Source organism: Prorops nasuta, unplaced genomic scaffold (genome assembly GCF_024137725.1).
Source record: "Prorops nasuta isolate Cenicafe-Biocafe unplaced genomic scaffold, Cenicafe_Pnas_1.2 PNAS00062, whole genome shotgun sequence".
Lineage (NCBI taxonomy): Eukaryota > Metazoa > Arthropoda > Insecta > Hymenoptera > Bethylidae > Prorops > Prorops nasuta.
The window spans coordinates 340,899-368,709 of NW_027116859.1; the positions used below are offsets into that span (position 1 = coordinate 340,899).

The 27,811-nt window shown below is 38.7% G+C and overlaps 2 protein-coding genes across 3 annotated transcripts in view; both read left to right on the plus strand.

Moving 5' to 3' along the window:
- Nucleotides 1-12,327, plus strand: part of LOC136784663 (limbic system-associated membrane protein-like) — a 203,605-nt gene extending 191,278 nt beyond the window's left edge. For both annotated transcript variants that reach the window (XM_066745504.1, XM_066745503.1), the window contains exons 4-6: nucleotides 9,588-9,752; nucleotides 10,543-10,876; nucleotides 11,673-12,327. In XM_066745504.1, coding sequence (XP_066601601.1) covers nucleotides 9,588-9,752; nucleotides 10,543-10,876; nucleotides 11,673-11,809 — 636 coding nt within the window. In that variant the 3' untranslated portion in view covers nucleotides 11,810-12,327. The remainder of the gene's footprint in view (nucleotides 1-9,587; nucleotides 9,753-10,542; nucleotides 10,877-11,672) is intronic.
- Nucleotides 1-27,811, plus strand: part of Ip6k (Inositol hexakisphosphate kinase) — a 334,638-nt gene that overhangs the window by 271,909 nt on the left and 34,918 nt on the right. The window lies entirely within an intron of this gene.

Genomic DNA, 27,811 nt, shown 5'->3' on the forward strand with positions numbered 1-27,811 from the left:
CATCCTACAATCTGCTTATTGCAATTCGTTATAAACTATATAGGTTATATGTTGGAGGAAATGTATCGAAAGAGCTCGGAAAATTCAATAATATAGGGGTACACCGATAATTTAAATCAAAGGTTGGTTTTGCATTCCATGTTACAAAAAAAAATTCCTACATAAATGTTATCCTAATTCTTTTAGGAAGAACGAATAGTCGATATATCGATTTAAAGTATTTTTTATTTAAAATACAAGAGATTCCCGAATTTAAGATGGCTCCGTACAGAAGCTATTTAGGTTTTTTTATTGCTGCAATATTATTCTTGGAGCAACGTTACAACGTTTGGATATCGAGCCCTATATATATATATATATATATAAAAGGCTGAAAAATTGAATGAAATAAAACAGTGGCAGATGAAAAAAAGTTGTCGGAGTGCGTCACGTATTGGAACAAAGAGCACGATTCGCAAGCATCGCAGCATGAGTAATTTTACGAAGATCGGATCTTTATTGAAGAATTTTAATTCAGCTAAATAAATTTGTTGCGGAGAGAGTAAATTGGTCCCAAAGCCAGTGGAAATTTGGAGCCAGGTTCTTCTATTGGATCAGATTATACGGAAAATTCCTTCCGTGCCGGGAATTCCGTCCGAAATGCAATAAATGAAGCTGCGACGTAAATGTTCTTTATACAGCATGAAACAGAGAATTTTAAATAAAGCCTCATTGAGGAATTGAAACCTATGGAAAAGGAAGGGGGAGGGGGTGGAGAATAATGAAAAATCCATCTAGCAGAAGCAGCAGAATGGAAAATTGGCAGACTCTTCCGGAAGATTGGCATCGGGAATTCGCGCTTAATTTCGAAATGCGTGCAGAACGACGACAAGGCGGCCACGGATGAGTAGCTGCAATGCACGTCGTGTTGAGGATGCAGGACAAATCTCTTCAAAGGGATAGCAGCCTCCACTTGCACCGTCTGACTTGCAAAAATCGTTGGCGCACATGCTGAGAATTTCAATTCCTATCGAGCTACATTCAGAATTTCTAAAATGGAGCCCTTCTTACGCAAAGATCGTTATTCTTACATTAGAATGCCTAGCTTTACCTACGATGCTTTTTCACCGTTTATACTTTCATACTTTCCGTACACACTCGATTTTTCACAGGGAACCCGCTTATCTCGCGCATCTCTCTATCACCGTTCGTATATATACCGATAAATCAATATTTTCACTGCTGTAAATCATACCGGTATACATAATTTTATAGGAGTGAGTAAATAATAACGGCATAAACAAGCCAATTGATTCTAATGTGCGAAACCTAATCTATTTGCAAGGGAAATAAATGTTGAATCGTTGTTTTATGCATAGTGTGCTCTGCATTCGAATGCCATTATCAAAGATATTCAGAGATGTATGTATATATGCTTTCAGGGTTATATAGCATTTTTAAATTGCTCGCGAGGGTGGTGGATATATACTCGTGTATGTTATCTTGCGTATAGGTTTGTGTTCTCATTTCTGCGCGCCTCGGTGGTGAAAGAGTGGAAATACTATATATATGTATATATAGGTTTGTTTGAACAAACAGCCTCGTATTATACCTCTTTCTCTCTATCGCTTTTCGATAAGCAAGAAGTTCTGGGCGTCGAACGTTATAATATACAATAGCGCATCTCGCGAGCCAATAAAAGTAGTTAAAGCGATTATTTAAAGGATTTTCTACTTAAATGGAAAATATTTAATTTGCCACATCGACAAAATATGATTCCTTTGTCGAAAGAAATTACTGGAATGATCGAGCAGAATATTTATCTGATTCCAACGCACACACAAGGATGTATTTACATAACAATTGGTCTGGGTGCGCAATTGTTAAAAGCAAGAATGCGGATTTTGCGGTTTAACGTGTCACAGAAGATCCGACAGAATTCGTGACGCGCATGCATAGATCCAATATATCCACAGCTTTATCGCGACTGGTAAAGCGTGTACCCCGACACTTCTACACGAATGTCTCCAGGCATTGAGCAGCAAAAGAATCCAAGGAAATTTCTCCATAGCATTCCAATCGTAAAAGGGACTATTGTCCATTTCGTCCAAATTCGTAGAAAGAAATTGAAAAAGGCAATTTTGCGAATATATCGATTTCACTCGGAAGGAATAAACTCCGAATAAAATGATATTAGTACTGTACCTGGGTACTATATATATATATAAAGTATTTATTAAATAACGATGAAAGGTTTGCCCGGATTCGAGGGAGTTTATGTATATGGAATGATGCCGTTTCTGGATACATTCAGCTACAGTAACAGGGAGAGTGAGAGAGAGAGAGGCTCGCACTCGTGCAGAAACATGTTTCGCTGAAACGTTTCGCACTTTGCTGCGGCAATTTTGCATTTCGTCGTTGGAGTGGAATACGACGGAAGGAAAAACGACGAGACACCGAGTGTGTGCCACGAGACAAAAGGTGGCCAACGGTTTTGTAGTTTTTTCTTTCTCCGAAGCGCGCACTGTGCTAGGTGCCGCTGGTCGTTCCTTTACAATTTTGCATAGAGTAACGCGCCTAGTCAGAAATAACGACCGCGCAGGCTAGGATTTCATTTGTCGCAATTAACGGAGATAATGGAAACCAGACGGCAAAAATGTCCCAACGAAAAAGCCGAAGCTCAGCGAAAATCTGGCAAATTTATGGAGTGTCCGTCGGCAACTATCGTAAAACGGTATAAAGGCAAAAATATTTATGGAAATTTTCAATAGCGGTAACGATCGCGTAGCGACGTCAGCACCAGCGGTGTTACAGCAACAGAAGTACGTTGGGATATAACGATATTTGCGAAAAATATTTCTCTATATTGCAAGCATCTGTCTGTATATAGTTTCGCTGGCCGGTGTAAGCGCGAATATCGCCTAATAGTCAGTGTCTTCATAAACATTTAAATTAGTCCAAAATAACTATCATATATATATATATATATATGTACCGAGTGTACAATATTATAAATAAATTTAACGAAGCTTTTGACGATTCCTATAAAATGTCAAATTTGTGTATAAATTGAACAAAGTGCTTACAGCGCCTAAACACGCATGTAAATATGTTGCAATTGCGCCATGTCGAGTGTACAGAGATATGGTATATATATGTACTATATATATATGTAGAGTGAGGCGACAGAGAGCGTTACCGGGACGTTATATTCAGCCGATGTAGCAGGCATAAATTTCCCAACGAGTCAGGCCAATATGAATATTTTCGAAATCGGTACACGCGCCTTCTAAATCCAACTGGATCCCATACTGGAAATCCCAACGGGGACGTGGGAACTTCTCCAATTTTCTGGCTGGGATAGCACATTGTCTCTGGAACGCAATACAAAGTTCGAGGCGCCCGCGCGACAAATTTTTACTCGCGCCCCGCGATGATCGATACGTCACCTCGCGAGATACCCCTATTCACAGCCGATAGATCCTCCATCCGAAAATCAGCCGAAAATTACATCGTGGTGCAGGCGCTCGCCTCCGAGGGAAAATAAGCTCCGAAATAAGAAAAATTTACGCAGCAACAAGTTTTTACGAGGAAATGGCGTATTAGCCTGATGCACGGGGAGGCAATCTAAGAGTAAGCTGGGTTGATGCATCTCCTTATCGTCCTGAACATTCTTTAAAAACGCTAATTAAAAGCGTGCTCGTCAAACTTGTTCATAAAGAAGTGAAACACTTAAAAGTGGTAAGAAACGGATACTGGAGAGGAAGGAAACCGCAAACTTGGGCCACTTTAAACTTTAACTATCTTAATGACTCTCGCTAAAGGGGTGAAGGTGGCGTGGTGGGGGTAGGGTGGGGGTAGAGATAAAGAGGTTGGTACGAAGAAATCGATCGAATCTGAGTGGGCCTCTGGCCTCCTCGGTCGACCATCCTTAAGATTAAGAATCCTTCCGCACCCGTGATTCTTCCCAGCCGTCGCGCACGCTTAAGGATCCCACGCCAACTTTATAACTGCCGCTCGCCAATCGCTTTTCTCATCGTTTAAGCAGGGAATAATGCAGGAACGAGATGGAGCACCCTCGAAAATGACTTATCGATCGTAAATAAACTCCCTTAATGAAAATTCCAGTTACCATGACGGTAATCGAAGACAGAATATTTCTGTAAATGCTTGTAATGCGTGTGTGCTTTAGAGAGAGGTTGGCTGGACATGAATGATTTTTGCAGAAATAACCGGTGAAGTTCTCGTGTTTATGCTACATGATTTTCGTAGCTGCGTTGTCGAGGCCACGGTGAAGGTCTGCATCGTTCCAGACCCCATTAAAATAACCCTATAGGAGAATGGATAAGGTGGTTGGTATTGTGGTAGAAGGAGGGGGGGGGTGGAGTATAAATTACAACGGGACTGTAGGAGGCATCGAGCACACCGGAAAAGACGTTAATGAAAAGAGATAATAAAAGACCGCGATATCTACTGGGAGTTTGTAATTTCGTTCATGCTAGCTATTTTCGTCCCTTGTACTACTAAAGAGCTAATGTAGCCACAAAACTGTTGCGATCGTTGCTATTTTATTAATTAAACTATGCTTTTATAATCAATTTAACAGGTTTGCGAAATATATTCTGCTGCGACCAAGCATATTGTGACACGTGAAAGTACACATATTGATTGTTAAACGAGAATTCGATAGAATGGAAAATAGGTCAAATAAATTCAAATAACTCCTGGTCCGGTAGGTAAATAATTGTATGAATTATCAGCTATTGTCAGTGGTTACAATGCGAGCATTATAGACGGTGTCCCATTTTAATATCAAACTGCAGAAAGTTTTTTAAGTTTCATTGTAGCGAAGAGAATAACTTTTGAAATATATTTTATTTCAAAAGAGACGTTGGATGATATCTTCGGTTTAACCTTGGGGGACATGCTTCGAGGAATATGTAGATCTCTTGAAATTTTTTCAATATTCCTCCATTATTTTATTGCATTTTCTTGTAACTGACCTCGAAAGGTTTCAAAAATCCTCTTTTCATTTTTTCATTCCATCCAGTCGTTTAACGAGATATTTCAATTTGAAATTGCACAGGAATGCATTTGACTGAAGGGGTGTGCGTGACCACTACATGTACGTAAGAATAGTCGATCATCTACCTATATAATACCAAATTGAAATACCTCGTAAACGACCGAACGAAATGAAAACGTGAAAATGGATCTTTGAAAAACTCTTGATGATAGCCATAAGAATAGACTGAGATTATGTTACATAATTTTTCAACCTATTGATAGTTATTCATAGTGCCAATAAATGTAGTTTATTGGTATTACGAATATCTGTTAATAGATTAAAAAATCTGTAACATGTTTCTCAGTGTATGCAATGAAAAACAATGGATACGACTGAAAAAATTCAAGATAACCTTCGCAACTCCTTCAGCATATCTTCCAAATTTAAACCGATGATATCATCTTATCTCACCCTCGAAATGAAACAGGGTTTGTTTAAAGCATTTTTTTCTATAATAAAAAATAAAAAACTTTTTTAGGATATGACATCAAAATGGGACACTCGTAAACGAGGTTGACAAAACGTTGTTGAATTTTAATGACCTTCGCAATGTCAAGAAATTACACTCCAAATAGTGCTGAGTAACCATAGATACAACTATTTTACTGCAATGTGGTTTTTAAAATATTGTACAGAATGATTATAAAATATTGTTGAATAACAAGAACAAGTTTAACGTATACCTATACAAGGATTTAATAAAAACTGCTTAGAAGAATCATTAAGACCGAGCATATTCGAATAACGGCCTACCTTTATAATAAGGGAGCTACGCTAATGAAACCATTAAACTGCTACCATTTGAACCATTCCCTGCAGTGGGTACTGCATTTACATTTTAAATATATTTCGAAATAATGATTTTATTATACCATCTGCTATTAGAACATTATAATTGGACGTCTATTACTTTTAAAATTATATACTCGATTAATCAAAGGGGTGAAAGATTAAGCAATCTCTCATCTAACACAAAATAGAATATTCTTTACACACACATATACACAGCTGCAGTACAATAATTTCCAGAAAATTCTTTAAATAAAAAGTACTTCTATGTAAAGAAAATAGTGAAATAAAAAACGAAATTCTGCAAGAGACACAAGCACTAGCTGCTTCACAAACACGTGCGTCAATTGAATCGTGATGTGAAGCATATACTAGAAGACGCACCTGTAGTCGAAAGGATGGCGCAGTAGTGTCGAGTGGGATTTACAAAACTGCGTCCACTTTAGGAGCCATAAATTTGGAGTGGGTCATAACATAGCATGTCGTTGCGAGAAGCGAAACGCCGACATTAGACAATGAACAATGCAAGTACAAAGCAATAGACAATCAAAAGCCTAGTAGACAACGCCATCAATATTTTATCAATGGTCCATAATTTTCTACTTTACTTTTAGCAATTATACCTGCTATTACTAAAATCACTGTTTTATCATTTTCGAAGCATATCGCGCAACCTATCCTTCCTTCTTACCAGTCCTCCATCGAGAAACTATTTAGTATTGCAAAACCGTCTCGAAAAATAAATGCAGCTGAATCTTTTTAATATTCAACGATATCCCATTTGCATCGTCAAAAGTTTTTTTACGAGAGTAGCTGATACGGAATCGGGTTAAATTCAACCCGCAGACACAGAAAACACGAGGGATCTGCTGTGAAGATTTAAACAATTTACACACTGTTGTCTTAACGTGGGAAATGGTACGTTGATTTAGGTCAATTTCAAATCCGTCGGTATAATATCACTCGACAATTCAAACGGAGATTCGTGGATAATCCACCATATCAGACTCTAACTATTCATCTGATATACGAAAGCAAGCATATCGATCGCTCGTAACATCGTGATCGATTAATAATAAATTACTAAACGTACATGGCCTCTATTTATTGCATGCCTTTCATCGATACCGCCTTTCAGCTCTTTCATAGAACGTTCCATTTTCGCGTAAACCAGATTGCCTAGCTCCAATAATTTATACTTCGAGTCTAAACAAATGTAGCTGCAATAAACAAAATGAAAAACATTTTCTTTCACTTTTCAAGCGACACAGTTCACCCTCGTATACATCGCAGGGGTAAAAAGGAATTCCTCGCTGAATTCCCGCAGATTTGAATTTTTTCAAGTGCAAATTTCCTCAACTGGGATTGGATCGTATTAATTTTTTCAGCAGATTAATGACCCGTATAAAGGGTTTTGTCGGTGCGGTCGCGCGAGGGCCAAGCGAGAAGAAAAAGGAAGCGCGTATTAGCGAGAGGCTCTCGAAGTCTTAGCAGACTTCGGTCGGAGAGCCAATAAATTTCGCTCGATTGGAGAGCGTTTTTTCGGGCCAGGCAGGACGACATTAATTAAATAGCAGTTCGGTGTTGCCGCGGCGGCTTGTTCACACGCACCGAGAAAAGCCATGATTAATGGCCAGCTTCCCACGCCGGATTATTTTCTGTCCCCACTACTTGCGCAGCGTCTGGCCCAGCTGCGTCTATACCACTGCGAGTAGTCCTAGAGGGGCAAAAAGATTTCTCACAGTCAAGCCGCGTGGAATTATCGAGGCTTACTACTTATACCGATCGAAGCTCCCGTAGCTGAAACAAGGGGATACGCCTTGTTTATACAATAACAATAATCTAGTCCGAGACGAAAGAAAAAAAGCAAGCTAGACGAGCCAACGATTAATCCACAAGCCGATAGATTTTTTGGCCCCGATGACGAAACAATGCGTCCATTCTGGAAGAGATCCAGGCGACAGGAAGATGGGTTTTCTTATCCTGCATCTCTTTGTACTTCTCTCCTGTGAAGTCTCCACTCCTCGGCACGGATCATTGTTGAAATACAATAATTATTGTCCTTGGCAGATTTAACCATTATGGCGTATGCTTCGCAAGGGACGAATAAGCTCTCAGACGGATGAGACTCCCCGCGAACCACTCTCGAATGTCTCGGTCCAATCGCGACACACCTTTGTTTGCGGCTGACATCGTTATCCGTTTGAATTAACGCTCTCAATGAAACAGCGGAACGAGCTTCCTTAAGCTCTTTGTTACACGTACTTTTCAATCCCAACAAAGGATAGTGCCACGAGTTTCTTGCTATTTTGTTTTCGTTCATTTACATCGTCCGATACTGATAGACTTCTTTGGACTGCATTATCAGCTGCTTCGTTGCTGCTACCATTACCTCCCCGTACTTTATTATGACGCGTAATTAATTTGACCGCACTAATACTCATTTTTAGCGATACTCCTGATGAAACATATTTTATACCGCGCCGCTAATGAGCGACTTGCATTATTGGTGATTAATGCTGGGGGGCGGTTTGATCGATCCCTCGTCGCCGGAAAATCGCGGAGGCTACTCTTGCCACTAAAGTAGAGTGCTCTCGACCGAAACAATTAAGGCACGCGAGTGCCCTTTCCCTTAGGCAGCCCTCTCGTCGCGCCAATCCCACCCTTCCTGTGAGCGAGTGGCGAATTCAATGTCATAGTAATTATTACAGTGATTCAGGAGGATTTCCACGGGGTACGATGCGTCCCAGCATTGTTCCGTGCATCCGACTTTATTGTTCATTGACAAATGAAATCCTGTCGCCCAGATAGCCATTATCCGAAAACCACTCGTCACGCGCAATTGTTCAGCGTTTATCGTCGGTTAAAACTGCTACATTTCGAACCTTACATCGATATAACGTGAAAATGGACTTGTTGTAATTTTCTCATGTTAAAATTATTATATACGTTCGAGTGTGTTTCATCCGATCAGAGTCCAACGTTTCTGTGGTTGTTCGTTTATTAAATAAAAATGTGCAACTTGGAGAAATTTCGAGACGTGCAGCTGTCAGGTGATTCATAGTTAGTTCTGATGAACGACTCGCTTCCTTTGAACAGAATTACAGTAGGAGAAAAGTAAACAAGTTTTGGCAGTTAGAAAGATGTAGTATCGCGGGACAAAATACTCGCGCAAAAGTTTTCCCGAGGCAAATGTTATCATTGTAAATTATTTTGCCAATGAGCACGTGCAGCAATATTGTATTTTTTCTTTGAATGCTTTCAGTGACGATTATGATAAATTAAGAAATATTTTATAAATGCTACTATGATTTTATTAGATTTAGTAAGAAACAATAAAGTCTTGAAAAATGACGAGCAGTAATACACATACTCTGGAGGAATTGTAGAGGCAAATTTTCAACTAACACATGCTGCAACGATGAACCGGTAAACTTTCCAAAAGCACTGGCCTTGAGTGGTGCTTCGGGCTAAAAAAGAAACGGACTTCCGTGAAAGCCCGCAGTTGTGCTAAAAGTCCAAACGGCTTGGAATCTCGGAGTGAATTCACGTGCTTCCATTTACCTGTAGCTTCGTCAAATTGCCTTAACAGTAGTAGCCCACGGTAGCCCTCTCACAAGACTTTGACTGTGTAGCAACACTTCCAATTGAGATTCTGGACTAAAATTCCCTCCTGGATAAAAATAACTCGAAAGCTCGAGTAGAAACACAAAGGAAGAGAAAGAAACGATTTTTGTTGTTTATTTTGCAGGTGACGTGGGTGAAGAAGAGGGACCAGGCCGAGGGACGCCTTTTGACAGTTGGCAGAAGTACACATTCGATTGATTCGCGTTTCGTTGTTGTAACAACCAATTCCGAGTGGAACTTGCAAATTAGGAGCGTCAGGCACGAGGATGCTGGCGTTTACGAGTGTCAGGTAAATTAATGACAATTTACTATAGACAATTATGAGCGCGTTAGCATTCAGGAATTAGCGTTAATTGAATTGTTGGTTGATTTGTTGGTGTGAGATACGGTAAATTACAATAAAATGTAAGCCAATGATCAAAGCACGAGGAATATTGTAGAATATATAACAGTTAAATAGGTATAGTACACGCAGCAGGGATAGTAATAATCAAGGTTGATCAGTCATCCACGAATGCTACTAGGGCCAACACTGATCGCTCAACAGTAATGGTGCCAATAGAGTCAGTGGGATCAGTAATAACAGACTGCGGTCAGATAATAGCGCCTGAACATCCTGACGACCCGTGATAACAGGATATAACGGAATACAGGGATATTAAAGGTTATTCCATCTTTACAGATAACATTATTATTATGGTAGAATAATTCCATTCGTGCATATCAGCTGTGGAGAGAGCAATAGACTAAAATTTATAATATATATATATATATATATAGAATTAGTCAGCGAGCGGATTTATACTAGATTTATTAGCTCTTATTGGAAATCAATCATAATGGTACCTATTCTCGCAAGGATTAATGAACTACCGTTGTAACTTCATTATTAAGCACCGGACAAAAGAGTCTGATTAATTAAAGTACGAAAGCAGCGAAAACTGTCAAAGTTTTGAGAACATTTCTTAATTCGAGTATATATAGTACGCATAAGTTTGACACCGTTATTAATGGAGATGAATTTTTGATACGAGCCATGTGATAGCTTATTTCTATGTCGTTTTGGGTAAATGCTGCAGATACAAACGGAACCCGTGCAGCAGCGCTTGATCCGGTTGAACATCACAGATGCGTATTCCGTGATACCTGGTGGGCCAGATTTGCACGTGAAACAAAGCTCGAGTTTACGACTGGAATGCCAACTGATTGCAGCCACGGAACGACCCGTTTACATTTTCTGGTACAGGCAAGATCGAATGATTAACTACGATGATGATCCTGAAGCCAGAATAATAGCGACGAAGAACGGATCGATCCTTCTGCTGAAAAAAGTTCAGCCCTATCACGGAGGAAACTATACGTGTTTACCCAGCAATGCCAAACCGGCGCAAATTATGATTCGCGTGATCGAAGGTAAATCATGTTTTTCTTTCTTCGTCGTCGTTCCTTCGTTTCGGTTTTATGGCAGGCTGATAAGATTTCCAAAAAACCATCCTACGTAATAGTGTATATACTTTATATATATATGCATGCTTGGATATACACTTTTATAGCCGAGGCCCTATCCCCTCCCACTGGGAAATCTGAATATCGATTTTAAATGGTAAACCAGAGTACGGTTGAAAGCATAAAGTGGCCCAATGAGCTTGACCTTGACCAGTAATAAGATCGAGTGGTTATTCCGCACCCTCCAACGAGATTCAATACAGATTCGCGCGTGGTTTTGAGTGCGAGGTCACGGTGCTCGGAGCAACATTTCGCGCTTTTATGGACCGTAAAATTTCCGGTTCAATAGTGAAGATTTTCCCTATATAAATGGTATCCCGTGTATCTTTGGCATTTACAAACAAGAGGCAAGGAATTCTTAATTATGTAAAGTTTTAGTCAATTGCGCATTATTATATTTGTCCAAAAAAGAAAGTGGGGAGTAACCGCGAAGCAATATAAACTTTTAATTGCCATTGCGAACAAACCCATTGTAATTATAATTATTTTAAATTTCGTGCAGAAACTATTTGCAATAAAATTAGGAATTCAGGACCGTTTACTTTACTGGAGATAAATGGTAAAAGTTCTCAAAGGGTGGCATATTGAATTTTTTTTTAAACCTTGATAATTCATGGGTAGATTTAATAGAGTCTTTAATTAATTTTAGTTTTATTATATGGAGTAACTTTTAGACTATATTATTACGTTGCTTGTGTTGCAGAAGAGGAGAAACCAGCGGCCATGCATAGCGATGGCGGGGGTCGACTATGTGCATCATCAACCATGTCTGAAAATATAATGCTAGCTTTATTCACTTTTATAACATTTTTGGCGGTTAATAATGCAAGACACGGTTGACTGTTATTCTCGTACTTTCACGATTAATTCTCCTTACATTTGACGCAACGAATATTTCAAACGGAAATTTTACTTTCCTCGACCGAAGAAGGAAGCCAGATTTCTGCGACTGCAAGAAATCTCTTTTCCCATGTAAATTCTACAGCTCTCTTTTACGCAAATTTCGAGGCAAACAAATTTCTGGATGAGGCCTTGTTAAGTCAATACAGCAGAGAGATATAAATTCAAGTATCGACCATTGAATGGAGTACAGTGGTGCAGTAACACTCAACACCACGTTCAAGAGACTTAAGAAAACTCTAACTAAGCCAATATCGAATTTATAATCTCTAATTAAAAGTAACTCGTCGGTATAAACCCGCGTATTCTCCTGGAGCGAGTATTCGCTATGTAGAGCACGACATTCATTTAAGGTAAACATCGAGACATTGAAATTCAAAAAATTATACTATTCCAACAAATTTCTGGCAAATATTCGAGTCAAAAAATAAATAAATTTTTGTAGATCCATAGCAGGATCCCTTACAAGTTAATAAAGCTTTTCCTCGAAATATTTGCAAATCGTCTGAATTTATGTATATATTGACGATGGTGCTTCCCTTCCACGAAAGAAACTTTTACGACGATTCCCTGACGGAGCTTAGGCTCTACCTCGTAAAAGATACCAACGTGAGATTCATATGAAAATATAACTACTAATATGATGGAATGGTTACAATACACATACTGTATATATATATATATATATATACAAAAGAACCTGTTCATGCGTGAGCGCTTACACATAGTATTAAGGTGAAAAATTCAAATATGTTTAACAATTAATCGACGCAGTAAATGTTAAATCTCCGTTATAAATCTTCGTTTCAAGGATCGATGAGCTTCGAGCATTAAAATCTGATTTACTGCGCTTTATGAACCATGCGATCGCTATATAACAAATCAATGAATCAATCTTTTTACTTTAATGGTATAAGGTAACGAGTTTTGGATTTTTTGTTTCTTAACGAAGCGTGGAAACACTTAGCAAGTACGAGAGAGCCAAAGGTTTTAACAGACGAGTGGATTTTTTCTCAACCCCGCATACGTCTGTTCCGCCTCTGGAGACCGCTTTAATTGAAGCTGGAGAAAAAAAATAGAACACGTACCCGCCCACAACAGAGAGTCGACGATTTTACAATTCATTGAGCGTCTGTGCACGCCCCGAATACGACGACTAACGAAATTGTTATGTCGTTTCGAGGCTACTCGAAATGCGGATAACCCACTACTCTCACACACACACACAGCTATACCTCCTTCTTCCATTTCCGCTGGAGCCAAGAAATTGCAGTCTATAACTCTCGTTCCCTTCACGTTTTTCCTTATTTCATCAAATTAACCGTTCTACCTGCTAAATGTTTCCCCATTATACTACCTTAAATGAGCAAACATCATTTAAAGGATTGCTGCTACTTTTAACTGTACCAGTCCAAATAAACTCGTTCTATCAGAATAATTATTGTTTAATATGTGTAAATATTATTAAAGTCAAACACTAATTAAATACACTAATAATTTTACTATAAACGTTTCTGTACCGTTTGCAAATATTCTTTTTCTTGGTTCTGTCACCAAGTTCCCATTATCACGAAGGAAAACTTGAAGAAGTTCGAGGGAAAATATGTATTTCGTGTGATCCGTGATATAATTAAGCAGATTAAAACGAAGACAGTTTTGATAAGTGGCAATAAATATCTTGTTATCGAAGGACCAAGAGAGGAGAAAAAAAAGTATTTTTGATTGAAATGGAGTATGAAATAAAAAATAGAGAACGTATCACGTGTTGCAAAGAGCCCTCAGTCAGTCGTAGATCTTTCAGACAAAAGCGAGGTGCGTCCTGCAAAGCAGTTCAATCGACGAAACTTTTGCTGGGTTTATCGAGAAATCCCATCATACATTAAAGGGATAAAGTTACCTCGGGTCGATGATTGAAAGGATAACTAAAAGCACTGAGAAAGCTGAGGGAAGCACGTCGTGCACTCATTTTTTTGTATCACAGGAAGAAATCGCATTAACCCTCAGCTGTAATATGAAGTGACGGCTGAGGCAAAAACTCTCCAGCTACGTGGACGGCATTCAAACCTCGGAGCATTTTTTTACACTAATGCATGGAAAACCTTAAGAATATTTTATTCCGGCACAAATAATACCATTCCATAAGATTTGAAACAAAACACAGCATCGAAATAAAACGATGCGATAATAATTAACAAAATTCATCGATTAGAAAAATTCAGCTGCATTTTTAAGTTTATCGCAGGCAAAAAATAAACCTTTACAGCTACTGTAGGACTAATAGTAAATAACTGACTTCCGTAGCTTCGTAGTTAATTGAAAAGAAAGAAAATTAATGAAGACATCGCGTGTCTCAGTAATTTCCCTCGAAGAAACCATACTCAACCAGGGGTGTCTGCAGGATTTTTTTTTGTCCAAAGGGGAGCTTGACCCAAATGCTATTCAGACTGGCATTAATCCTTTCTGCAGGTCACGAAACGATGAAGATGCCTTCAACGAATAAGCAATAAATGGTAGATGCAAATTAGATATTCCTCGCGTTGTTATATTATATCTGCAATAATTACCTGACCAGAATATATAAAACTGTAAAAATTTACTCTCTTACTATTCCTTCAATGATAATCATATATCTGTAGTTGTGAATACACTTTAACTCGAGAGATTGCAAGGCACACTCTATCAGGTTTCAAACAGATAAATGGAATCATCTTTTTAATATATTGATATTTTGAAAGGGGATCACCCTGTTCCGAAATCAGTCCGTATAAAGGATCGTGGCAAGACCTTCGGCAAATATTAGCCAAGACTCTATATGTTTTGGTGAATATATGCAGCATATAATGTATTGGTAGTCCTGTGGCCAATCGAGACGAAAAAGGGACGGGGGGGGGGGGGAGTAAGAGCGCTTATCCCGAGGACCGAGCGAGAGGAGCGTATCGGATAATAACTTGTATGTCGTCGATGATGATACAGGTCGAGGGCGGATCTCGTATGCCAGCAGTGTCAGCGCTTCCGTAATTAGAGCGATTCGTAAAATCAGAATGTTAAAAGACAAAATGCTGGAGAGAAAAAAAATCCTCAAAGGAATTTCACTTCGATTCTATTAAGCAGGACCTTTGGGAACCATTAAGATTCAACGACAAATCCAGCAGTGTCGCGTCACAAAGAAAATTCTTGGCGAAGAACTATCCCGAATAATGCAAATTTTCGCGGAAAATTTTCCGATGAGAAGGAGGTAGAGGGAAGGCTGATTAGAAACGAACTGAAAAATTTAAATTAACTGGCTGCTTTCTCCAGCGTTTTCACGCTCTATCCACCAAGAGATACGCCGCGTCGTTATAACCTCGCCCTAGCTACCACCCTTAATCAACTCATTCGAGAATATTATAACTCTGATTTAACGTTGCCTTGGAACAAACTTGAAACTAACCTCGGTTGAATATTAAAAATTCCTTATTATGATCAGTTGTATAATATGCGTACTAATCATCATAAAAGATGAGTCCTTTCCAGTCAACCTACAATATAATTTCACGCATGAAAAAATATGGAAAATACAGCAAGAATGGAAGAGAATACGGGAGATTTTTTGCAAACCTATTTAGAATTTTTAAAATTGAATTAAAAATTGTACATTTGGTCTTCGAGACTGCTAATGAAGATCTAATGTGCATTTTAGTGGCTGGTGGTTATAAGACCGTGAACGCGTGGATGTACATAGAACTGTGGTCGAGAATTCGCGAAAACAATACGAGAGTAGCTGTCTCGATTCCTGCTATGAAGTCTTTGCAGAAAGAGAAGGGCACGTTGGAAAACAGATCCGCAGTAGGCAGAAGACAGTACACTGTGAATGTCTCCACGTGGCATTGTTGTTCGAATTGCAGGCTACTTCCGGTGAAGCTAGTCGGTGTCAAGCCATTGTTTTAGCCAGATTCACAATGTAATACCTAGAAGGATAGCCTGCGCATCCCTCAGGGCAACGCTCCCTGATAAAATCACACGCTCGGAATATGCCACTGCTTTGAAATGAATAACCCAACACGAATCCATTTCAAATTAATTATCTCCTCTACAATGCTGCAATTACATTTATACAATTTACAAAATCATGTATAAACTAGAAACTCCAGTAAATATACTTAATAATAAACATATATGAATGGTTATTAAACGAAATCCTGATCCTAAATTTTGTGAAATAATAAGAAACACGATTGGGTCGTTCTTTCTAGAAGAAAGCTTGCTAAAATCAATACTGAGAATTATTTAGCGCGATAACCACGACCGCATAAAATATCGTTAACGCTGTAGCACCCCGTCGCGGCGTCCGAGCGCTAAAATGTTTCTGCAGTCGCCTATCGATAAAACTAATTGTGCATTGGCGCACGAATTTCAGATGAAAAGCATTAGCGAGCGAGCCGACTGGAATTCGGGCGTTAATTAAATCGAGGCACGCTTCGTTAATTACTTTTTTAGCTGTGAACGACCGCGTTGATGCCCACGTGATTTGTCAATGCCGTGAGTCTAATGCTTTTCAACACTGGAGAAACTTTCGGAATAAAAAGAGAAGCAAAGCGCTGCTGCTGGAAAATTGTGTAGCCAGCGTCTTAAATTAAAGTGGAGTAAGACGAAGAGCAAGAAAACTGATCGGTGGAATATCTTGAAAGTATAATCCGAGTGATAAGGGGAGTAAGTGGGGAAGGGGGAGGGATGAGAGGGAAAGGTACGAGAGAATAAAACGTTAAAACGTTTTACGGAGGAACGTTATAAATGTCTATAGAATCGAGTGGATTTAAAATGTGTTATCTTTGATCAAGGACAAGCGAGAAGCGTGCGGGGAGAGATAGGCCTACGATAATTTCTTTGGTAGACGCGTCGCGCGAGCCCCTTTAGAAAATTAAGCTCTTATTCACACGGTTTATCTGGAGACGAATGATTCGAAAGCCCCTCCGTCTTTTCGCTCGCTGTCTCGCTGCTTATCTTCTTCTTAATTAAATTAACGACGCTAATTAGCGGAGCGCTCGTTCGCGAAAACGAGTACCCCCACCATTTACCCTCCAACTGGACCAACTACATTATCCAACATCCTCAACACTCGCAGTCGAAAGTACACAAGCAGCTTTTCCCTCGTATTTAACAGTAATATCATAACCCCGACTATCGTCTCGCTTCGCCTCATCGCCTTGCAAAGAACCGAGGAATTCAGCTGTTCCGGATCTTAGCTACCATCATTGGTATGATTCTCAACTATTCAAAAACTCTTAATCGTTTTTCATTCCTATTTTTCACTGTACCACCGAGAGTCTTGATGAATATTTTCCAGCTGGACCCGTGATATAAAGCAACAACCATGAAGCAACTCGTTAACACTACTGACACTCGGAATTGTGTAATATTAATTGAACACTACGTGCTTTTCTCGCTTTTTTTTTTTTTTTTTTATAACAGTGAAATTTTGAAATACTAATTAAAATCAGTTCGATTAGAGTGCTTGGAGCTTCAAGTGTGTCATTCATGAAAGAGTGGTGAAGGACCGAGCTGCCTTCAATCATTACTGCAACCAATTCAATCGTCCATTATCCACCTATATACGCAAAATTTATTTCCAATGGATTTGCACTTTCACCACTTCTTTCAATCAAGTGAACAAAAGATTGGAGTTGTTAACAAGCTCGTTTTTAGGATAAAGAAACTCGCAAAGCTTTCAAATGATAAAAATTTTACACGATAATAAATTTACTCTCCTTGGTTTAGTAATGATATTTAGATTGGTAAACAAAGCATGTGTTATGAAAATAATTATGCTGCCAGCATTCAGTAACGTGTCTATTTAATTTTCGTATACATGATAACGGGCCATATGGACTATAAACTTTCGTTGTGTAAAGTGAACCTTTCAATTTGATGCTTGCTAATTTTGTAATAATATGTTCCCAAATGGTCGAGAGCAATGTGTATTCCCAAACCTACTAATTTTGCAGTTGCAACTATTATTCATATACGGTGTAACAATATCACCAAATGATTTTGAATGGCTGTATTCTCTCTCCTGAAATATTTGCTCAATAAAAAAATCGAAAGTCTGTTCAAAAATCAGTTTGCCTAATTTTAAGATATAAGACTTTGAAGATAACTATGTATTTTTGGTATAACCTGACCCAAGGCCACTGTGATGCTGTGACGTCACTTCAATTACTTTTTATGTATCATTATACTCAGTCCTTGCAGCAACTTACAGTAATAAACCAATTAATTCAGAAAAAGAAAAGATTTATAGAAATTCTCATACTAATAGAAAATAGGCAAATTACAAGAGACTACGAAGCAGCAGTATAATTAAAAACAGTTTTTACTAATAGACGCTTGCGATGAGCAAATTACTTTGAAAAACTTACCCAGAGATGCCGGCTACGCCGAGCATAGTCGAGCCTTCCAATGTATTTATCCGCATGAATAATCTCGCAAACGATCAACTTCACTGAACATCAGAATGATAGCATTTTTATCCAGGATTTGCTAACGTTTCACCAAACGCTTTTCTTATATAAAGTATTTTAATTCACTCATTTATGCGTATCAAGAGACATCTCAACTGGAAAATAAAGCGTCTTTTTCCTTCTACGTCAGGCAGGAGCTAAAGCTAACCTTCTAAACAACACAGAACCTAGTTTTCGTATATATACAAGAAAGCTAAGTAAGCTCGCAAAATGTTTGAGAAAATCTGGTCAGATACTAACAGTGGATTTTCAGGGTTCTCCTCTAGTATTTAGGCTGCGGTTACGTTATTACGGTCAGTCATAAAATAATAAAAGTCTCCAGCTACTAGTTCTGTTCTCCTACAATGATGAAAGATTGTGGAAGTTCTGGACCTTCGCTATAACCCTCATTCGCTATACTGGTCACAACAGAAGAGAATCAAAGTGGAGGGCTCGAACTCCTACATTTTTTCGTCATTGAAGTATTTATGCTATTTGAATACTTTTCTACACACACAAGGTCTTCTTATTGTGGGTAAAATTTGGATTTAACGAGTTAGTAGGTTAACCGATGCGTGACAGAGAAAAAGTCGTTCCAATTACCACTTTTAAATTGAGATTGCTTTGTTTTTGTGTGGGTACGTGGATTGTAGCACGCATACATTCTGAATAAATTAAAGACGAACTAATTAAAATGGTGAATAAGAGAAGTTTGAGTGAGTAAATTAAGTCATTGAATAAGATAGGCTTTTTTAAAGTGTTAAAATTGCTATATATAATAGGACATTTTTTGCTGTACTGTGTAGTATAACAAAACTCTGATAATTTCTGAGGTATTTAATCCAGTATTACTTGGGAAAACATGGAACGGTGTTGCACAAGTATAGTACTGCCAATGGCGTAGAACAAGAAAAATAATCAATAACAACTGAGTTTGCACCTAAAATTTCAACGCGACATAATAATTCCAATACGAGATTCGATTTAACAAGGAAAATTACGCAAGAAACTATTATCACATCTGAAAAACTAAAATCCTTCAAGACCTGTGTAATTAGTAATTGAAGCATAAAAGGAAGAAAATCGTGTTATTACAGCGAGCAAGTGTAATCTGCACCTCCTTTGGAGGCTTCGATAAGAAATCTTTAGGAAAATAAGGGAATAAAATTGCAAGATTCTGATTGTTTTTGGGTATTAGATAAAAGAAGATGCTGTGAGAGATGGTTGAGTCGGGGCAAGGTAGCAATTTCTGATTTCAGTATGGCGGCAGAAGATTCGCGCGAGAAAAGAATCTATGGTCCGGTGCGAAGTTCGACGTTATTAGGAAACTTGTCTGGTTCAGAAGACGATATCTCGGAGGCGCTCACTCGGATGAACTCGGCAAATTTTCTCAAGCCCCCCGGTCTCTACCCCCTCCCCCTCGTCCTTCCCAAGCGTGCTCCTATATTCAACCCTTCCCCTTTCACCTCCACCTCCGACATCCTCCTCCCGTTGACACTGCCACTGCGCCTCTGCCATCGCTATCCAAGATCTTCCCCCTGTATATCATATCCCGCAAGCCCAAAGTTATTTCAGAAACGTAGGAGGCTACAACGGACTAAGCTAAATTGCTCACGGAGCAGAATCTGCGATAACAAAATACACGGCCCCGTTTGCTTCCAGTTATTAACGAACAATTCTAGCTGGATGATTTCTTCCACGCCTCGCTCTGCCTCCCCCACAACCGCCCCTCTTGAATTTCCAACTAAATTATGCAAAACACATTATTCATTTGCAGATTGCCTCATCGTCCCCCAAAACATTAATTCCACATAATGCAGCATGTCTGACGGGATCTTGCGAGTCATTATAGTCTCTCTTTGAATCAATAGAAAATTATTCCTCGTACTTTTCTAGTATCTTCAAACTTGTAACGAAGTGTACTTTATTCTTTCGGTGGACAGTGAGGGTGAATAAGTGATCTTTTCTTATTTCGTTCTACTCTTATAAACACTTGTTACCCTGGAGATGACCCTTGTCTTCGTGAAAGAAGAATAGCACATTTTTATTTCAAGCAAAAGTTTTCGATCTCGATCTTGCTTTTTTTACCCTTGAGAAAGATGTTTAATTTGGATTTTACTGTTTTTTTCCTTTGAACAAAATAAATAGCTCCAATCTGAACAAAGAGCAGCCTATACGATCACATAAATGCGAAACGCAACAGGCAGTGGTTCACGCGGCTGTCAGGTGAACGACCTGTCAGCGAATCTAATAGTTAAAACTAGATATTAAAACAATCTACGCTTTAATTGCTCTAATTCCGTCCGTATATTCGGTTTCGTTTAAACGCTAACCGACAGTTAGAATGAAAGGATCTACAAAAATTAATCACTAGAAAATCTTCCAAAGAACCCTAGGATCCGCTCTTTGTAAAATTAATTTAGAAAGTACCGAATTCGTAGGTAACTTTGTAACTCATGACTTTCGTTGTAAATTTACATGTACAATTTAACGAAAATTTGTAGCAATACTATTAAATTATTCTTTTGCAGCCATATATATGAATTTACAACAGCTAACGTAGATTACAAAGTAGTCAGTGATTACGTCGTCGTAATTTTCGAGAAAAATGTTACAATGCAAAGTACAAAAAACAGCGTATAACACTTACGGTTACGCTCGTTTCTAAACCCGGCCATTCACCTATCTTCGATCTTTACGTTTCCATACTCCTCCTTCCTCGTAGCCTTGCCTTGTTATACTTTTGTCGCACTGCCTATATATATATAGAGATTCGCGATAAATCAGCTCGAAGCGTTTGATATTTAAGATTACCAAAATTTTCACCAACCGGCTCTTCCAAAGTGACCCAGCTCGTCTAGATATTGAACTTATCAAAATGATTGGCAACTGCGAATCTAGAACGTTGGAAAGTTTCGAGTAAAGTTCCTCGAGTCTTGTAATACTTGGCTCCATATAATCTCCATCAATGAAAGAGATCGTTTCCTGCAGTAGTGAGATGTGAGAAAAAACACATTTCAAGTTTGCTACACCCATCGAAGGTAAATGGATTTGCAAGGTAAAGGAAATTGGATACGGAAGGTAAGTCTTTCACATTTAAAACTTTCCGCAACGCTGATTTATTTTCGATGTTTCGCGGTAGGAAGCGAGCGCGATAGCTGAAAATAAAGCAAATGTTTCACCGACCAAACGCGACAACGCAAAATAAAGTTTATCGAAGATAAACAAATGTTCTCATGTCCCTTAACGGGATGAATGATGATAAAAATATTCAAGCAGAGGTGATTCTCCCAAAGCTGCATTCACCATTCACAGATTTTATCTAGAAAAAGCCTTGAGTTTGGCAAATAAATTCACATCTTGGCAAAATTTCCTGGGAATGCTGCTGAAAAATGTATTTGTTCAAAGTGTTTGAAAGTGTGTGTAAAAAGTTGAGATTTTTTTCGGAGAGCTCGTAAACAGTTTAATACTGGCAAACTTTGTCAAGCGCCAATATCTCAGCAAGTAGCTTTAATTGAAGTGGGTATATACGTAGCCAAAGGAGAATGAAACGTATAAGTGTATGGTCGAGTTAATTGAAAAGCTTCGCATTGTGTGTGTAAGTGTAGTGTAGCTCGAACGATAAAGAGCAATTCCTAATATGTATGTATATCCAGTGTGCAAAAGGAATTTGTGGAATGCACTGGTGTATTAAACTTGGAAATCTCATTTTCGATAACTTTAACGAGGAAAACGCTGATATACGTGGATATCACGCGCAGCGAAAGAAATAATTAAAAAATTGGATCCTCTTGCACTAATCCAATACCCATCCGAGCGTCGACGCCACGTACACTAATAGCACTGCGGTGTCCCTTGAATCCACGAATGAAAACTAGATTTCTCTAAGCTTTTTGATAACATAAAAGTTATTTCAAGACTCGCAAAATAAATGATAATGCGATAGAGAGGAAGAGAGACTCGGAGCGAATAAATCGATATTATGATAATCGTGTCTTTATTACTTACAAATTGATCAAATCATCTGTTTTAATCGTGGAATAATTTACGGGGCTCGAAGATAAGCGAGAAGAAAGGTTTTATCGTGGTAGCAGAGCAAAGAAGCAGAAATTAAGAAGAAAGATAGTTAGACTGTGGGTGTGGGAAGGGAATAGGAGGGATAGAGAGAGAGAGAATGCTTGAAAGATTACGACGTTGTAGAGTAAAACCAATAATTTAGCCGATTAAAGAACAACCGGTCGAAGCATTTAGTTCTTCTACGAAACGAGAAGGAAACTGGGTAAAAGCAATCGTAAAAAAGCCAGCGAGTGTCGATATCTCTATGCAAAGGAGGTTAGGTTCAATAAGGGAGAACTGGTCATTCATTTTCAGTATAACTGGAAGCGAGCCATATCCCACGCAGGGACCAAGACCGGAAGGGAAGGGTCTACGAGAGCTTTTCCAATTTCATTTCCTATCTAATTAGCCAAAACTCTCATCAACGTGACTTCTAAAAGCCAGAAATTTTTACTGCGAAGAATATTCGACTTTTGCTGTCTGTCACCTACAACCATGAAAATCGTTTTAAAAACCCAGATACCGTACACGAGATTGGATCTGATAACTCTTGCACTAGATACAACATGCACTGAGATACGATCGCTGGTAACAATAAAGCACAACTTTAAATAAAAAAACTTCCTCCAACAAATATATACCTATATTCATATAATATATCTCTGGTACTTTATATAAAAGAGAAAAGTCAAAGTGGAAATAATATTCTTCATCGTTAAATTCGTGGAGAGCTTTAATTAGACGATCATTTTTGTGGACCAGTTTAGATCTATCCAAGATTGGCTGTAAGTTTAAGGTAAAGTGGGAGAGGGAGGGGGGGGGGAGATAAAAGTAATCCTAGTGCAATGGACGAAGGTACTCGGAAGATGGATTTTCCAGTAGCTGCGTGGTCCACCGATAGTACAGCAGCTTCGATCTATCTATCCGCATCTATCTATCTTTTGCTTCTCACCGTTCACATCATCGTCGATGGTCCACCAAAGTAGTTTATTTCCCGTGGGCCATCCGGTCTGGCAGGAGCTTTTGCGCTAAAAGCCCGGCCAGCAAAGCGTACCATAACGTGCCACCATTGTTTTCACTTATACTCACACAAACATTGTCTTTGGTTGCGCTGATCAAAGCAACCTTATACGTCCTCTACCGAATACCTGCGCGCGCCCAGCCCTTCTATTCTGTAGGATCAAATAGCCCTGATCGATGGATAAACCACTACAGTGCAAACACATACTTATACCCCTTTTAATCCCATAGGCTACTTCAAAACACGACCATATACACAATTAAACCAAATTCGAACCATCGAATATCACCCCAATTGTCCCAATCGATTTACCTCCATTCCTTCTCGTTTCATTATCGAGCTGTGCATTTACCTGTTTATTCTCCAAGTGTTTATCCATTTGTTACAAATAATTTAATGCACCAAAGTTATCAAAATAATAAAACTATATATATATATATATATATATGGAAAAACCCTTTGGCTAATTTTGGCAAAGTTTGGAAGAAATGGAGCATGCGCATTTGGAAGTTACACGCCTAGCCACAGACTGGTTCTATTGGCAAGATAATAGCGAGTAATGGTGCGTCGACGCGAGGGGATGCTGAAATTGAACATTTTCAGAGCGGACGTCGAAATGCTTTCATCCCATTCGACAAACGAGCGGCACTCTTGCCGGTGTAACAAAGTAGGCTGGAATCATCGACGTAAACTGTACACTTAGTCGTTGCTCTGTCGAGGAAGAAAAAATAAAAAAATAATATATATAAAGAATAATACGGGGGCGGAATGTATAGTGTAGCACTATGTATACATGTATAAGTGGATTTTTCTGGCAGGTCGCGCAAGTGCGCGTGATATAACTTTGAAAATAACGCACGGTTATCGCGGAGCCTGCACTCCCAGCATCGGACGGTCGTGAAACAACGGGACTGAAAATTTGTCACGTTTCAGGCATATCATGGAAGAATTATCCGGCCAAACGTGATATTTATAAAACAACCACTCCACCCCCGAATAAAGAATCTCCGAACAGCGAAAACCAAATAAATTCCTTCTCTCGTATAATAAATCTTCCTCCAGGACGGATAATTTTCATCATATTGATTTAGCCTCCCCTGCAAATATTTCTCCAGCGAAATATAAATTTTCTAATACCGCGAGTTTTTTGCGTTTTAGCAATTTAATTTCATTATGCACTAAATAACGACGAGCCCGGAAGCGTTTGCTCTCCCCCATACGTCGACAAGCTTGCAACATATGAATATGTAGACCGTAGATTTTTGATACGTTCGGTTATTTAGATATTTCTATATGAATACCAAATGACGTCACAGACGGACTAGTCCAGAGTATATACGGAACCGGACATGAAATGCTGAAACTTGAATTTGTCAGATTTTGAGCGCGCCATATCGCTATGACGAATGCAGATGCCCAAAGCTGCCTGCCTGCCTGCTGCAAACGAATCGCCGAATCTGATAAAACTTGATTGAGCATCCGTCCTACATTTTTAAACCTGACGATAAATTTAACAAAGATGTCTCGCGAGTTCATAAAAATGAATCTACCGTCCGACGTATTGTCTGAACGTGCATATTGATTTATCTGGCCTTGCTACTAAATAATATCCGTCCGCGCTTTCGATTTATGCCTTTTCTACGAAGAAAATTTATAATATCTTCTCTCTCGCGTTTCTGTACTCCAAACGCCTCGTTAAATCGCGCGTCCACGATAATGATAAAAACCTATACCGACCGCAAACTTGGATTTGTAAAATATTTTACAATTATGTGAATTAATGTGAAACGGAGAACGCTGATTTGCCCATAAAAAGCTGAAGAATATTTTCCGAAGAATTATTCGATAATCAGACTTGGCCGAGGGATAAATAGTCAAAGATACGGATAAACAGAAAAGAAGAGCGATAGGGTGATCCAGGGATATGGCCAGCTACGCGGAATATATATAGTATACCGGCAAATGACACGAGCGAGTCATGAATATCGGTTTCCAATATATCCCACATATATATATATATATATATATACACACACACACACATATATAGTATACAGATACATATACTACATTCTATATTCGCATAGCGTTAATTCCGAGTATCCCAGGGTGTCTCTTGGAAGATTGGAAATTCCATTCTCAGTGCATACACTTAGAGGCCGTGCGCAATGCTATGGTATCCGCCCTCGAAGCCCCATTCACCCCCTTTGGAGACCTTCCAACCCTTCGGTGCACGTCCTTTTTCCACAAATCCACCAAATCCGTAAAATCCCGTATAATCGCGTGATACGCTCGCGCTACTCTGTAAACCATCAACTCGATTCTGGATTATCATTGCACTCTCTCGAAGCTTTTAAATTTTTCATGCCGCACATTTTATTTAAACGTTTTTTCCTCTTTTAATATCTCTGATTTTTAACGGATCAACGCTAAAACGTCGCGTCGTCCCCTATTATAGCTACTCCTCTTTCGATAATGCTCCTCGAGAGCAGTGCTTAAGGATAATTCTCCGGTATTCCTTTAAAAAAGATAATAATAATAATACCTAGCATGCTGTTACACAAAAAATGAACCATTAACAAACAAAAGAAACGATATTTCTAATTCGACAAAAATAGATAAACGATACATTTGATTGAAAACTATAAGTGCCAAAGTTTCATAGCTTCAACCATTGTGGCTAAGTAAGCTACGTTGTCTGATTGAAGCGCGCATGAAACTAATAAGTAAAGCTGAGGAATAGTGTGCAAGTTCAAGGATACCACTGATAAATCACTGACGTTTTAATGAAAAAATACAGTAGCGTTCTAGATTCGTGCGTGAAGTGGAAAACTACAATGTGCAGTCAAGTTCAATAATTTCGTGAAGGAAAAACTTTGATGCGAAAACTTGCGAAGGAATAACCCACGAATGGACGACACGACGAAGATATTTATTAACCCACGTACTACTTTGAACGGTATATCTGGTGAATGTATGAATGCGCCCCCAAATCTACGGCAATCCTGACACTAGGAATAAATAATCCTCGAAAGAACGTGAATAACCTCTATGATGTTCTCCAAAAATTGTATATTATCCAGCCACGTTCACCGTTGTCCTCCTTTATTCGAGTATGCGAATGTAGAAATTTTGTTGTAAGTCCATCTAACAACTGTCCCCAATCCAATCTATAATGAGGTAAAGTAGATGCGAATTCTCGAGATGCAAAGTTTTATAAATCCAGGAATAACAAACATTCCACTATACCGAGAGTCTCGCTTGACACGTGCATTATACAGGAGTGGACAAAAGCTGCTTGATTTATTCGTACATACATATACGTCCACACACGAGGTGAAAATGAGAAAACCTCCGTCATAAAACATAATTTTATTACACCTACAAAGATAGATATATGACTTAGAGTCTATATATATATATATGTTTCTTGCTAGTTTTTCCTATCAATATTGAACGTTAAAAAAGCACGCGAATAGAAAATTTGCTGCTAACTTTGAATTCATCGTGGAGAACAAATGCAGTAACGTATTATTAAGTCGTTACGTATACATACATTGCTAAATTTCCATTTCAATTTCTATCTCGGTAATCCGATTAAAACAAACAATAATTTAGAATTCAACTCTACTCCGGTCTAATGATTCATAATAATGGCGTAACGATGAACTGCATTATCGAAACAGAATAGTACGGTGGTCGATAAGTTTAATCAATAATACTCGATGAATATTAAAGAACTAAAACTTTTCCAAATTACTTATCGAGTAGTTTTGCTTCTTTGCACCTGTATACAAAGAGAGTATGGCTCTTCCATTGGGTAGCTCGGTGTGTTTAAAATTGAATCTTCCTGGCTACTTGAAAATGTTGCGGATAATGCAAATATAGCTTCATCTATATTAATGCTAGCGCAGGTTATTTATTAGTCTTCTGGAGGTAGTAATTGAAAAATACGTTGGTTGAGTATGCTACAGTAATAAGTTTTTGATTTAGCGTGGTTCAGGTAAATTGCAATGAGATCATTTTTCAAGTATAGCTTTATAATGATATACGTATACTGTAATAAAGGGTATATCATGGTAGGAGTAAGAAGCTCGCCAGCTTGAACGTCGTGCAGCCGTCAATTGAAACGTGCAGCAATAGTAGCAGGAAGGGAAAGCAGCAACTTAATTTCCCACGTGGCTCTGTCTTGGCAGCGCATCATCTCGCTAATTCCAGCAAGATGGCGTTATTCCGACAATGTCGAATTCCACCATCTGTGGCTAATTTTGATTAATAACGAGACCATTAACAGTCAAGGATTACGCATATTTCAAGGTAATCTCTGCACGCGTGCGTGGGCTCCTATGGACGTATGCATGCAACAGGGAGTACTTAGAATTCGCCATA